At 37.4% G+C, this 12,653-nt stretch overlaps 1 protein-coding gene across 4 annotated transcripts in view; it reads left to right on the top strand.

The window, feature by feature from the left end:
- Positions 1 to 12,653, top strand: part of EML1 (EMAP like 1) — a 129,853-nt gene that overhangs the window by 69,534 nt on the left and 47,666 nt on the right. For all 4 annotated transcript variants that reach the window (XM_064460749.1, XM_064460750.1, XM_064460747.1 and 1 more), the window contains exons 2-3: positions 4,293 to 4,475; positions 9,848 to 9,980. In XM_064460749.1, coding sequence (XP_064316819.1) covers positions 4,293 to 4,475; positions 9,848 to 9,980 — 316 coding nt within the window. The remainder of the gene's footprint in view (positions 1 to 4,292; positions 4,476 to 9,847; positions 9,981 to 12,653) is intronic.

A 12,653-nucleotide genomic window follows, 5' to 3' on the forward strand; every position in this document is an offset into this window, starting at 1 on the left:
ATATTGAAATAATTATTGTAAACAGCATACATGTCCTGTTGTTGGCTTTTCTTCAGATGTTTCTTCGCATTTGGCTAAGTTCAAGTAATAAATTGCTGAAAAACTAGAAGACGCTCTGGAAGCAGATTAATCATCTGACTCAGTATTGTCTTTTAGTTTGCCACAAGAAATCTTTCCAATCTATGAGATCATGGATTAGCTGGTTGGAAAATTTAGAGAGGCATGAAGAACATTCCCTTTTTTTGCTGCCTTCTCTTTGAAACCTGCAGGATCTCAGCAAAGCATAAATGACAAATGATTCTTCTTTCTAAGCTTTACCACAAATAAGTATTATGATGAGAAAATCAGGCATCTAAATTGATACCGCCTCATTTTATCCAATTTTGGACATTGTAGGTGGCATTTTTGTCATAAGAAGTAGCTTTACATGTTTGAAACAATGATTTAGACTTGCATTATAATCCATGAAAAGAAATGAATGCTTGTAGAATGTGGTTCACTTCAGATTTCTAAAAACAAATTACATAAATTTCATTTTAGAAGTTCTTTTTCTTCCCATTGATGAAAAAAGAGTCAATGATTAATTCTACATGCTATCGATGCTACCCGTATAGGTGATACCATGCCTGTTCTGTCTGTCCGTGGAGAAAAGTGGTGGTTGTGACTGATAAATAGGTCTAATGCTTCAAGGCACATTGTTAGGTTTTGTAGTCTCCTTCATGTGCCTTTCAAGACTGTGAACATCTGTGGGTTTTATGATATCTAGATGGCAAAGAGGTCACCAAATCTAAACATATTCACCCTGTTAAAGGATAGTTAATGTTGTTAAATTTAGCATCACAAAAAGTAGCATGTATTGACATAATGGTATTCTTATTGTATTGTAAAGCTGTGCCGTAATGGTTGTGTATTATTACTGGAAACTTTTATTTATGTGGATTTCTTTTAAAGCATGTTTTATATTTCCTTTGGTTCACCTGAAGGGTTTTGAGGATCTCTACATCATTACTCTAAAGCACTATTCTCTCAGTTACTGTAACTGTACAACCAAAGCACACTTGTAACCCAGCTGCTGTGCAAGTGCATGTGTGGACCCTGCAAGGGAAAATGTAGCCCCAGGCTGGAGCACCCCAAGGCACAGCAGTTGGTGGCCACTTGACACCCCATAGCCGCCTTCCTCCGAACCCCCTGTGCTCCCCTCTCAGCCCACTGTGAGTTCCCTGAGGATGCGCTTTGTCCATGAGAAGGCATGGACCTAGGCGCTATAAAATGTATAGTCACTTTAAATTTAATACTGGTTTGGGAGCAATAATAATAAGATGGCTCTATCTGGAGTCTAAATTGCATTACAAATGTGTGCCAAGAATTTCCTTGCAAATGTTCTTTGCAGTGAGGATGAGCTGTATGCTGCAGAGGCAGATCACAAGTTAGGCTAACAATATAGCTTTTGCTCGTGGGCAGAGTAGATGACATCTGTTGTGACTTCTTTGACTTCGTCGTTGTTCAGTTAGTTTATATCATTAATTATATTTCTTTTCTGGTACCGTACCACTTTGCTTATTTGAGTGCGTTGAAGTTGCAGCTTCATTGCTCAACGTACTTGGATGCAATCATCTCAATGGCAAGAACATTCTTGCATAACAAACAGGTTATGCTTATTTTATATTTGAACTTCACATTCTTCAGACAACATAGTTTATTGTAGTCTGTGTCTCTTTCCTAGTTTACCTATATACACATACAAAGAGGAGGCACAATGAGCGTGACTGGACTCTAAGAAATCTTGTCTTCAGTTGCAATCTTACTGCAAGTTGTTACAAATTTTATTCTTTGGAAGGGAAAAGAGCAAGTTGTAGGTTGCACCAAGGATGAGGGTTCTGCTCACAAGTACCAGGAAGAATGGTGACTGCAGAAGGTGCAGACATGCTCCATCCAGAGGAAGGAGTCACGGTGGCAGCTGGGAGAAGGGGGGATTAAATTGTACATCTTAGTAGTTATTAGTGGGAGTGATTTCTCATGGGATTGTAAATAAATCAGTGCCACTGATTTACTATTTGAAGATTTATGTTTGAGCAAAAATACTATTTCATTGAACTTAAAAATCAGTGAAACTGACACTTTAATGAGGTGGTTTACTTTTGTAACAAGGGCTAGAACGTTTTAACACCAACCTATTTCTTCCTGGGTTCCCTTCTCTGCCCTGAGTTTGGGAACTGGCTATTTTTTGCTGACTGAATTCAGATGCTGTGCTGTATTGAGTTTGGCAGAATGGCTGAAGTTTGAATTTGGCTTGTATTGGTTAAATCAAGCTTTTGATTTGGTTGCCTATTGTCCAGTATGCTAATCCATGTTATTTCCAGCTGAGTTAAAGTGTAAAGTCATTAGAGCAGCGTGGGCCTTTTGTTTGTACACGGAAAGGTTAAGTTCTGCAGGCAGCTCATACTGCTGCCAGCATGGCTGCTAATCTGAGTTTGGGGATTAATTACCTGTAACAGCTGCAGGACAGGGTCCTGTGTTGAGCAGAAGTCTGATTAGGCCAAAGTTTGGAAAGCATTGTCATGGGGAAAGTTTTTCAGCATTTTTCAGGAACCTGAGATCTGATTTAGTTTGTTTAGAACCAGACACTTTCATTACCACTATGTTCAGCCTAATAATGTCCTAATGTTGATATTTTAAAGATGCTCTGAAAATCCTAAACCAGATTTAACAAGCAGTTTAAACTCTACTAGCCTGTAGCTATTTATGGACGGTCAATACTGTTATAGTCTCTGTTTCTGAGTTGGTTCTAATTCAGCTTTTGGTAACCACAGATAGCTGTTGTGGGTGCGAGGGGTAAGGAAGCCAAAACACAGCTTATGAACAGTTTTCAAAAACAATTTGTATTTGAGTGGTTTGGAGATTAAAAGGTTTGTTTATTTATTTATTTATTTTAAATGCAATTTTTCCCCAGACCCTTCTGATTAGAAGTTTGTATGTATTAACATTTTTGGACTTGCACTTAGAAGCTGCTGTTTTCCTGTTTGAAATGCTTACTTTGTTTTAAAATTCAGCACTAGTTATTACTGTGCACAAGCCATTTAACTTTCATTTTATGCCCTTGTACAAAAGTGGAAAACTCTGGTTTGGAATGGAGAAGAATTAAGTACACAGAAATGAAAACAAATACCAGCTTCTTCACAAAGAGAGATTGGCTTTAACAGGAGAAATATGTGCTGTGGACTCGCGTTAGGAATGAATCAATTATGATTGTAGAGAGTAGCATAAATATCCATTTTTGCTAAAGTATAACTTAAGTCTTCAATGAAAGCTATAATCCAACCATCAATTGACTAACATTATTTAAAATGATCCGGTAAGTTAATACCCAACTTTTTTTTAGGTTTCATATCCACCTAGTTAAAGAAAACCTTGCAATTCTCTTTAAAAACTACACATTTTTTTTCCTTAATAGATACTGACTTTGACATCTTTGGCATTGCTTTTGTCTTCCTTTCTTCTTCTTTTTCCTGACTTAATACTGTAAGAAATGACAATGTTTCTACGTGATAGGAACTGCTGTGGAACGAAACTGCTCATTTAGGAAAAATATTCTTATTACTAGTTTTGTGTGGAAATAATGTGTAGTCCTCATCCGGGAGTTGCAGGCTTTAAACTTCTGTGGGTTATTTCCAAATAATGGGTGAATTGTGTGCAAAGTAGTGACCCTTTTAAGAATTTGCAGGCTGAGTACAATTACTGAGTAATTCTGAATTTATTTCATGTTTCTATTTCAGTCAGAGGGAATGTTCTCATAAAGCTGCTGGTATTAAATTAGGAGTTAGCAGATGGGGTTAATATCTGTTCTCCAGTCTGTGGATGATAACTTGAAAAAGTGTAAGCCTATCTGCTGCTTATATATGTCTAATGTTTACATTCTGTCACACATGTGAGAAAGAAAAACCTGGAAGGGTGTGTAGCATTTCAGAAAGCGTAGCTCCCTACCTGAGCAGAACAGTGAAGGGTGATGGTTGATTGCTCCGATTCAGACATGTAGGTAATTGATAGTGGGGCCCAATTAACACTAAGTAGCCCTGAAGCCAACCTCATTATCACGTCTTACTTAAGTACTCGCTTTTGCTTTTTTTTTTTAATTTTAATTTCCCTGTCTTCCTTTTGATTGCTTAAAAACTTTCTTCCTTAAGAGGTCATCAGATCTGAGAAAAACCTTGTTTTTATCTGCAGCCAATTGTATACGGTATTCCTTGATGGTTATACATTGTTGATAATGCATCTTTTTCTGCTGTTTTACTTAGATGACAGTGCCTCTGCTGCAAGCAGTATGGAGGTAACGGATCGCATTGCCTCGCTGGAGCAACGTGTCCAGATGCAGGAAGATGACATCCAGCTGCTCAAATCTGCCCTTGCTGATGTGGTTCGACGCTTGAATATTACAGAGGAACAGCAGGCCATGCAGAACAAGAAAGGACCTACCAAAGGTTTGCATTTCAGATACTACTAAAATAGGTTGTGCCATTCAATGAGTGTTTTATACATATTAAAATAGGTTATTCTTTAGATCTCTGAAATGTTCAAAATCAACGAATCAAACTAAAGAAAAAATTTTGAAATTTAACCTGTAAAAGAGAACACGTGACAATTCAAGTGGTTAAATCTGCGAACCTTCTGAAGTTCTCATAAACCAGCGAAATATTTCCACGTTCTTGCTGCTTAATCCACTCCCTATATCTAACTATGGCTACCACTTCCTGACTTTTTATCAAGATTATTTTATAAACTCTTTGGGGAATGTATCATTTTCTATGGGTGAAACGAGATTTTTTTTTTTTTCTGATAGAAAACATTAATTAAATTTAAGTAAAATATAGTTTTCATTTAATTAAAAATATCTTAAGTGTCTTTGGATGGTGGAGGCATAGCCAAAGACAGCTCTGAGCTAGCACGGAGGTGACGTGACTGAGGAGATGGTGCAACACCAGCTGCTCAGGTACGAAGGGAAGGTAGAGCTGTGGTTGGTGCCTGACCCCATTCCAGCGCAGCAGACCCAGGGCCAGCGAGGTGGCAGGTGTGACAGGCGTTGCCACTCGGCAGTGTGCTGTGCTGCGCTCATGTGCTGCAGCGTGTTCTCTCTCAGTTCCTGCTCTGCAAGAATGGGTTTGTCTGTACACAAATCGGAAAAGCTGGAGCTGAACATCCAGGGCTTCGCAGTAGTAGAGGTTTGTGAACCCAGCTGGTGTGATTTACTGTAGTCTGTGGGGCTGCAAAAGCCCCGGAGGCTGCTGATCTGCAGCTTAGCAGAAATGCACGAGGTATTTTTGGGTAGTTCTAGGAGTAAGTGCTGGCAACTTACATGTGGAAAGAAAGTACGGCTGACTTCACAGGCCCTCTGTTGTCTAAATTAAGAAATTGTTTCTTTTGGGGTTCTGAGATGTATTAATATAAATAAAAAACTTAATTCACACCAGAATTATGATATGTAATTATGGATTCATCATTTTATCTGCTGGAAATTAGGACTTCCTTTCATCTTGGTTATATATTTGTGACTTGGAGACAGATATTTACTTTTAGGCATTGATTTAACAGAATAGGTAAGGAACTATTTAATTAATTTGCTGAACTGTGACATCATGTTTGTTATAATGCTTTGTGTCTGGAGATGAGGAAAGGAAAAGGGGCAGAATTACAGAGCCAGATTAGCTGATTGTATATCAGCCAATTGTTGAACAAAATACATGGTAAATGTCTGTGATCTTGTTCTCCTGTTCTTTTCCTTTTCTGTTGAATTCTCCTAGTTTTGTCAATGTCTGATTACAAGACAAAAAAATTAAAATATGAGATAAGTTAAATGTTACTAACGATAGTCTCCACTGTGACAAAATGTTCCACCTAATGTGGTTGTACAAGGGGTTAAGAGGCTTTATGTTGCCTGTAAGATAGATATTATCTGATGGCGTGGAGGAAGTAAAGTCTAGTAATTATTAATGAGTTGTAAACAAATTATTTCTTCTTACTTGCCGGCTTTACTCAGTAAAGTGCAGACCAGATTTTAATGGATTCTGCGAGCAGGGTTGAACTCTAAACCAGGAGATGTTTTCTTGGTCGTGGCAGATCATTAAAGCCGTAGTTCAATGTACATTCAAGAAAAGCTGCTATAAGCCTATCCTTCTGCCTTCTGTGGCTGCTTTTTGGTTTGTTTTTGCTTTAAATATGTATACGACATGGATACTTCTTAATGTGTGTGTGAAATGACAGTGTAAGAAGTTTTACTGTGATAATGCAAATGGAGGACTACAAAGCCAATTGCTCATCCATTATGAATTACTGGAGTCCTGATAATTGCCAACTAAATCCAACTAATTTCTGGAAATAATTGCTACTGTAATGACTTATGTAAAGAACTTTTAATTTTACCATATATCAACTGTATCATTAGCGTACGGTCAGCCTTATTAAATGTACTCTGTAACATAAAACAGGATCTGAAGTATCCTGATCATTTGTTTCTTCCAGCAGTTTTGTCAAACAGTACATTTCACATGATGGCTTGTTTTTCCAGCAGTAGGCACAACTACTTTATAATGGATTGCATAAAATTACTTAGCATAAGACTAAGTTGAATTTCAGTATTGGAATAGCATTGTGGAGAGTTGTGACAGAGACTGTGAGGAGAGGCGTTTGCTGAGACATGGGTGAAACTGGAGCAGTGGCTTGTCTTGTTTTCCAGTTGGGCTGCGTGGGACTCAATCTTTTTCTTTCCATCGATCATTTAATGAAAAATTCCACATTTAGAATTGCAAAAAGTGGAACTTGAGCTCACAAAATATCTCAAAAATCTTGTCCATGCAAACTGGAGTTTGAAGCATATTGTATACTGCTTCTTTTGTTTCATCTATAGATGAAGTAGATCGGGATTAAAAGCATGCGTGTGTCAGGGGGAGAGTGATGCCTTTGGAAAATAGGATCCCCAGTGTACTGTTTAAAGTCTGGAACAAGAAGCTTCATGGGAAAGACGACGACATTTTCTGAGCACTTGAGATTTAAAATGGGTTTAAAGATTCCAAGTTTCAGGCTTTCAAACCTATAATGAAGAAAAACTTGAGCTTGTTTTCAGTCTTTGCGTATGTTCTTGTTCTAGACTTGAGCTAGGCAGCTTAAAAGCAGTGTACATCACGGAAAGTGAGCTGCTCATCTTGTCCATTTGTAGAGCTCCTTCACTAATGGTGTTTTGGGTTTTTGTTCCCCCCCTTCCTTATTTAATTCAACTACTTGGTGGAGTTCAGTATGGCTTCCTGCCTTTGTTTTACTTGTGTTTGTTGTACTTTCCTTTTGCAATATTGGTTTGTTTGTAAACTTAACAGCCCTATTAATTCATAGATCAGAGTATGATTAAAAAAGCTGCTGCTGAGGCTGATAAACATGTCAGTTCTGCTACCACAGGTAAGACCTTGAAGCAACAGAACTTCCAAAATAAACCTTACTGACAAAGCAATAATATGAATGTGTTCAAGTTACTGACTTCTAATAGCAATGACACGTTTGGACTTGTTCAACTGTTATGTCAGTTACCACTGGTGTGAAATAGCTGTTGTAAATAACTAAATAGCTTCAGAGTAAATAGTGGATTCCTTGAATAATGCAGTTTTTCTGTGTGCTGTGTAAGAGTTTTGTGGTGTTGCTTTCTATGCTAGCTGACCATGGGGCTGGATCTTTAAATCTCCAGCTCCAGAAATGTGTGTTCTGGATTGGCATTGGATTAGAAGCAAAACCTCCATTAAAGGTTGCAGGGTTTATTCCTGGCTGTTGCTAGTTTCGATTTCATAAGGTTAGGAGAGTAAACAGACTCCAGCTGGTTCACTCCAGCTACTTTTTAATATGTATTTTTTACATAACTATAAAGAAGGAGAATATTTTATTAATTTGCTTATTTAACTTTAATCAAGCCTACAGCTGCTCCACTGTAGCTATCTGTGATTCTGTAATATGCAACAGTATCAGTTTTATACTTACTGATTAATTACAGCATTGCAGCACTTAGGAAACAAGCAGTAAAGCATCCAGCATGGAGCTGTAGAAGGAATTTAATTTGGAAGAATGAATACTGTAGAAGTAAATAGGATCATGATATCTGAATCCCTTAATTAAAAAACTAATAAATAAGTAGAAGCATGAGAAGCCAAAGTACAGTAAGTTTTAGGTGTGTTGTATAATCTCAAAGACAGCATTAGTCTGTTAAAATAGATCATGGAAGTCAGGGCTAGAAGGTGCCATGAATTCATTTAAGTGTTGTTTAGTTTTGCCTTAAAGTTTCCCGTAAAATCGGAGAGCCCTTGCTCTTCCCATCCTCGGTAAGAGCGATACTGTCTCACCCTATCAGTATTCTGCAATTACAGGCTCTCCAATCCTCAGTCAGCATGGATAAGACTTTTTTTCTTTCCTTTGTTGACTTGTTTTCATGTCATCCTTCAGTCTTCTAAGCCCAATAAGCGTTATTCCTTCAATATTTCCTTATGGGTTGTTTACTAAATTTCTCCCCTCTGGACAAATAAATGATGAATACATGACAAACAAGTATGTATTTTAACAAAGATTCAAGTCAAAGTTTCACTTGAAACTTGCATTCGTGAGTAGGCCATATTTACTGATCTAATCTTCCCAAGGCACAGGCTTTCACATTTATCTTCAGTTGTTTGGTATATGAAAACTTCAGGTGAACAAGTCAATAAATGCTTGCCATCATGCTACAGTAAGATCATAATATAACCTAGGACTGCATACAATTGTTAATTTTTAGACCTTGTTTTAAATTTTTGCTTTTTAGATTATTTAACCACAACAGTCTTGATTCAAAGAACATAGGTGTTCTCTCTGCTATGCTCTCCAAGTTCAGTGAAATTTTACCTTGTGTTCCTTAAGAGACTTGTGACTGCTGCCTTCTCTCAGGTGTTGTTTCTCTACACCCGGAGACTTGGCATCTTTACAAAGCCAGCTTGTGATGCAAAGCTCTGTCAAATTTCAAGTGATGTACGGAGCTTTCTTCCCTGCTGTAGGGAGAGCACTAGTCTTGTTTGTGTCTCTGTTCTCAGGGTATGGTCCACTGTAGTTTTCATGTTTGTACTCATTGCTTGCGGTTTTAACCACTGTTTGTTTTTGCAACTAATTTCTAATGTACTTGGTTGGGACTTTTCCATTACTCTAATATCAATTACAGGTATGACATGCATTTTTTTTTTTAAGTCAACGTTTCATCAGAAGAACAAAGGTAGATAATGTCAGCTTATTAAGTCCACTGTATTGCTGATTTCAATCACTTTTTCTGACTAAAGGGTAAAATTTCTTTCTGTCAAACATAAGCCCCCATTCTTTAAAAGAAGGGATTTTTTTCAGGGAATAAAGATACCTTAATATCTTTTGCTTCTGGAAAACCTGCAAGAACATTGAGGGATAAAGAGCAGGAGTTCCTGGGATGACAACCTGCCTTCATTTCTAGCACTATTCTGAATGCTATCCGCGTGGGCAAGAGATTGATGCTCTTTCTTAAAAGATCAGGATTGTTTTTGGTGGCAACGACTACCTTTGTACTTATGAGTAAGCTCCTTGAGCTAGAACAGAGTTTTACAGATGAGACAGGTTATAGAATTGTGTGCTTAAGCCATGTGCAGATGACTTGCTTGATATTACTGTTGTTAATAATAATAAATTCCTCATTAAAGCCCTCATCTATGGTGAATTTGGCAATAGTGAATCAAAAATGGCCTAGTACTGTTATTTTTAAATAGTCTAATGTTGTTTGCTGGGGAGGAAAAAGAGAAAATGAAAACAATTATTTCATCTTCTGCTTGTTTTACAGCAAGACCGCTGGTACAAACCCTGCCTTTAAGGACTACTGTTAATAATGGAACTGTGTTACCAAAGAAGCCAAGTGGCTCTTTACCTTCCCCGTCAGGAACCAGAAAGGAAACTGTATCACCAGCAGCCAAAAGGTACACATCTAGTTTAACATAGTAGTTAAAATTGATAAAATAGTGTATCTCCTCTTTTAAGCTTCCAGATACATAGTTTTTCTTAGTTGCAAAGCAAAGGTCTAAATATTTAGTTCAGGGAGAAAAGGAGATACAGATTTCATTCCAAGAGGCTTTAAACTTCTTTGTCTCATTAGAATTAAGGTTATTACTGTGAATATTGAAAGAATGTGCAATGCTTGGTCTACTAGTTTGTGCTATTTTCTTGCTACTACAGTCTAGCACATAAAGAATAAAGCATTTCTACTGTGCTGTTGCACAACATGAAAAGTAGTGCAAAGATTGTTTTAGTAGCTAGTAGAAAATACAGAGTCTGCAGAGAAACTGTGCTGTCATTACAAATCACTATGTTACCTTTGGTGGTTTTCTCTCACTAAAAATTATCATAGAAACTGCATGTGCAGTGTTAGAAACATCTCAGGGAGGAGAAGTCTATGCCTAGCACACATTTATGCAAATTAAAACATCCATCTTTAGACGTCTTACCATTAGCATGGATTTAAGTCCTTTTAAAAATCACTCTTCTGTCTCAATTTGCTTTGTGTATGTGTAGTGTTTTTAAGGGGGCTACATGTTTTATACACCTAGGTTATAAGGAACGCAATGGATTGGATGCAACAAGTTCAAGTTACATGTGACAGTTATTGTGGTGCTAATCTGCTGTGTGGTTTGCCTGTAAAAGATAATACTGTGGGGTGTTTTTTTTTTTTACATTTCTTTTATTGTGTGTCATCCTCAGCTTTTGTAGTGATGATGCTGTCAACTCTGAGGAGGGCAAGTAGTGGAGATGAGAGCATTAACCTGCTAAGATCTGAGGTCTCTTTTGTAAAGAGAATTTTTCCTTAAAGGGGAGATGGTGACTAAGGATATGCTTCTTTGTACTGTGTTGAAGGGACTGATTTTCCAGGAAACTCCAGGTTTTGTTATTGTAGAGAAGAGAGAAGCTATGCCGTGCACAATTAAAACTGGAAAATACCGTATTAGTTTTTGTCACACAAATGAGCTTCTATTAACTGGGGCTCATTCCAGCTGTAGGTTTTAGCAGGTTGGCCTGAATCAGCCCTTGAGATAAGAGGGGTGAGGCAAATACTGTATAAACTATTCTGTTATCAGAATTATGTTACCAGAATTTTGAAAATGAGTGAAAGAACCTGCCTTTTAAAAAAGAAAATTAATTAGTGTTTAAAAAGGAGTACTGTTTTGTATATGCTGAATTTTTAAAGAAAATTTGTTCTTTGCAAATTATTTTTTCTTAGTAATTCTCATAATTTCATCCTCACTAATAAAGTTTCCAGTAATAATTGTAAAACACATGAGAGAACACAAGCATTGGCACATTTCACGTGTGTATGGAGGTGAGATTCCTGAGCCTCTGTACGCTGTCTCTAAGGTTCAGTGTAGGACTTTCAGCCCCAGAGGAGGGTGGATGAAATGCAGGTCAAGGTCATACTTGTGCTTTCTCTCTTCTGAGAGTCCTTTGTGTAATTCAGGCGGTCCCTCAGGTATTGCGGCAGCCTGTAGGTGCTATCCTAGCTCAGGATCCCTGTAGATAAGTGACACGCTGCAGCCCTTCCACCTGACCCGTCTGTGGTCTGCATACCCTGCGTGCCAGTGGGAAAGTCCTTAGGGAGCATCCTTAGGGAGCGTTTTTGGACTGTCTTGATTCCTGTACAAGAAAGTCTTCCATGGGATAAGGATTTAGTGTCGTTTTAGTATGCTTTATGCCTTCCCTTTGCTGAAGAGGCTAGACTGAAGGCACTTTAAGTATGCGGTATGAAAGTGTATGTTCAGTTTTGGAACAGAAAAAGTACACATGGGCAGTTTTGCTGAACAAGATGGACACTTTTTAAGAATGCTTAGGAGGGCAGGGTCATTCCATGTCCTGAAAAAAGCAGTTTTAGGTCCAGGTGCTGTGGAATTCCTATTCCCTTCAAATGCTCTAAAATTTTGGATTGATTTGTAATTAATATGCAAATTTTATTTTTTACTAAATTATATTAAATACATTTCTATGCCTTGCCTATAAATATACTTCACCATGAAGTGTGTGGAATGGTGAGAACTTCACCAATGAATGTGAAAGTACAAAACTTTTTTTGGTAAATTAGTCTCTACTTTTTAGTAGCTTTTGATAATGAACCTTAAAATAACTGCAGAGGTTTTATGCTTTTGCAGTAAATCATGCTCCAAATATTCAATACTTAAGGATGATGTATTCAGTGTTCCAGGTAGCTTACTTGCAAATAGTCAAGTAGATGAATTCATTATGAACTCATTAATATGAATTCATTCATACTTTATATTTATAATGGACCCTTTTACATTCAGCAACTGTATATGCATAGAACAGAAATGGAAAAACAGCAGCAAGACCAAAGAGCGTTCTTTTTTTTTTAAGGGGTAGGACTTGTTTATTTGTGTTAATAAGCTTCGCTCAGTGTTGAACAGTTTACAGATGGTGTGTAATTTTTAATATTTTTTTTTTAGTTCTGATTTTTGTGATGGTTTTGTAGTGCTATTTTCATATAAACGTTCCAAAACTGCTACTACTTCATAGTGTAGGTTTTCTTTAGTCCAAAATATGGTAGTCTGGCACAGCAGCTCCAAATAGAAATGAGTGGTAATTTCAGCCTG

The sequence above is a fragment of the Phalacrocorax carbo genome, chromosome 9 (genome assembly GCF_963921805.1).
Source record: "Phalacrocorax carbo chromosome 9, bPhaCar2.1, whole genome shotgun sequence".
Lineage (NCBI taxonomy): Eukaryota > Metazoa > Chordata > Aves > Suliformes > Phalacrocoracidae > Phalacrocorax > Phalacrocorax carbo.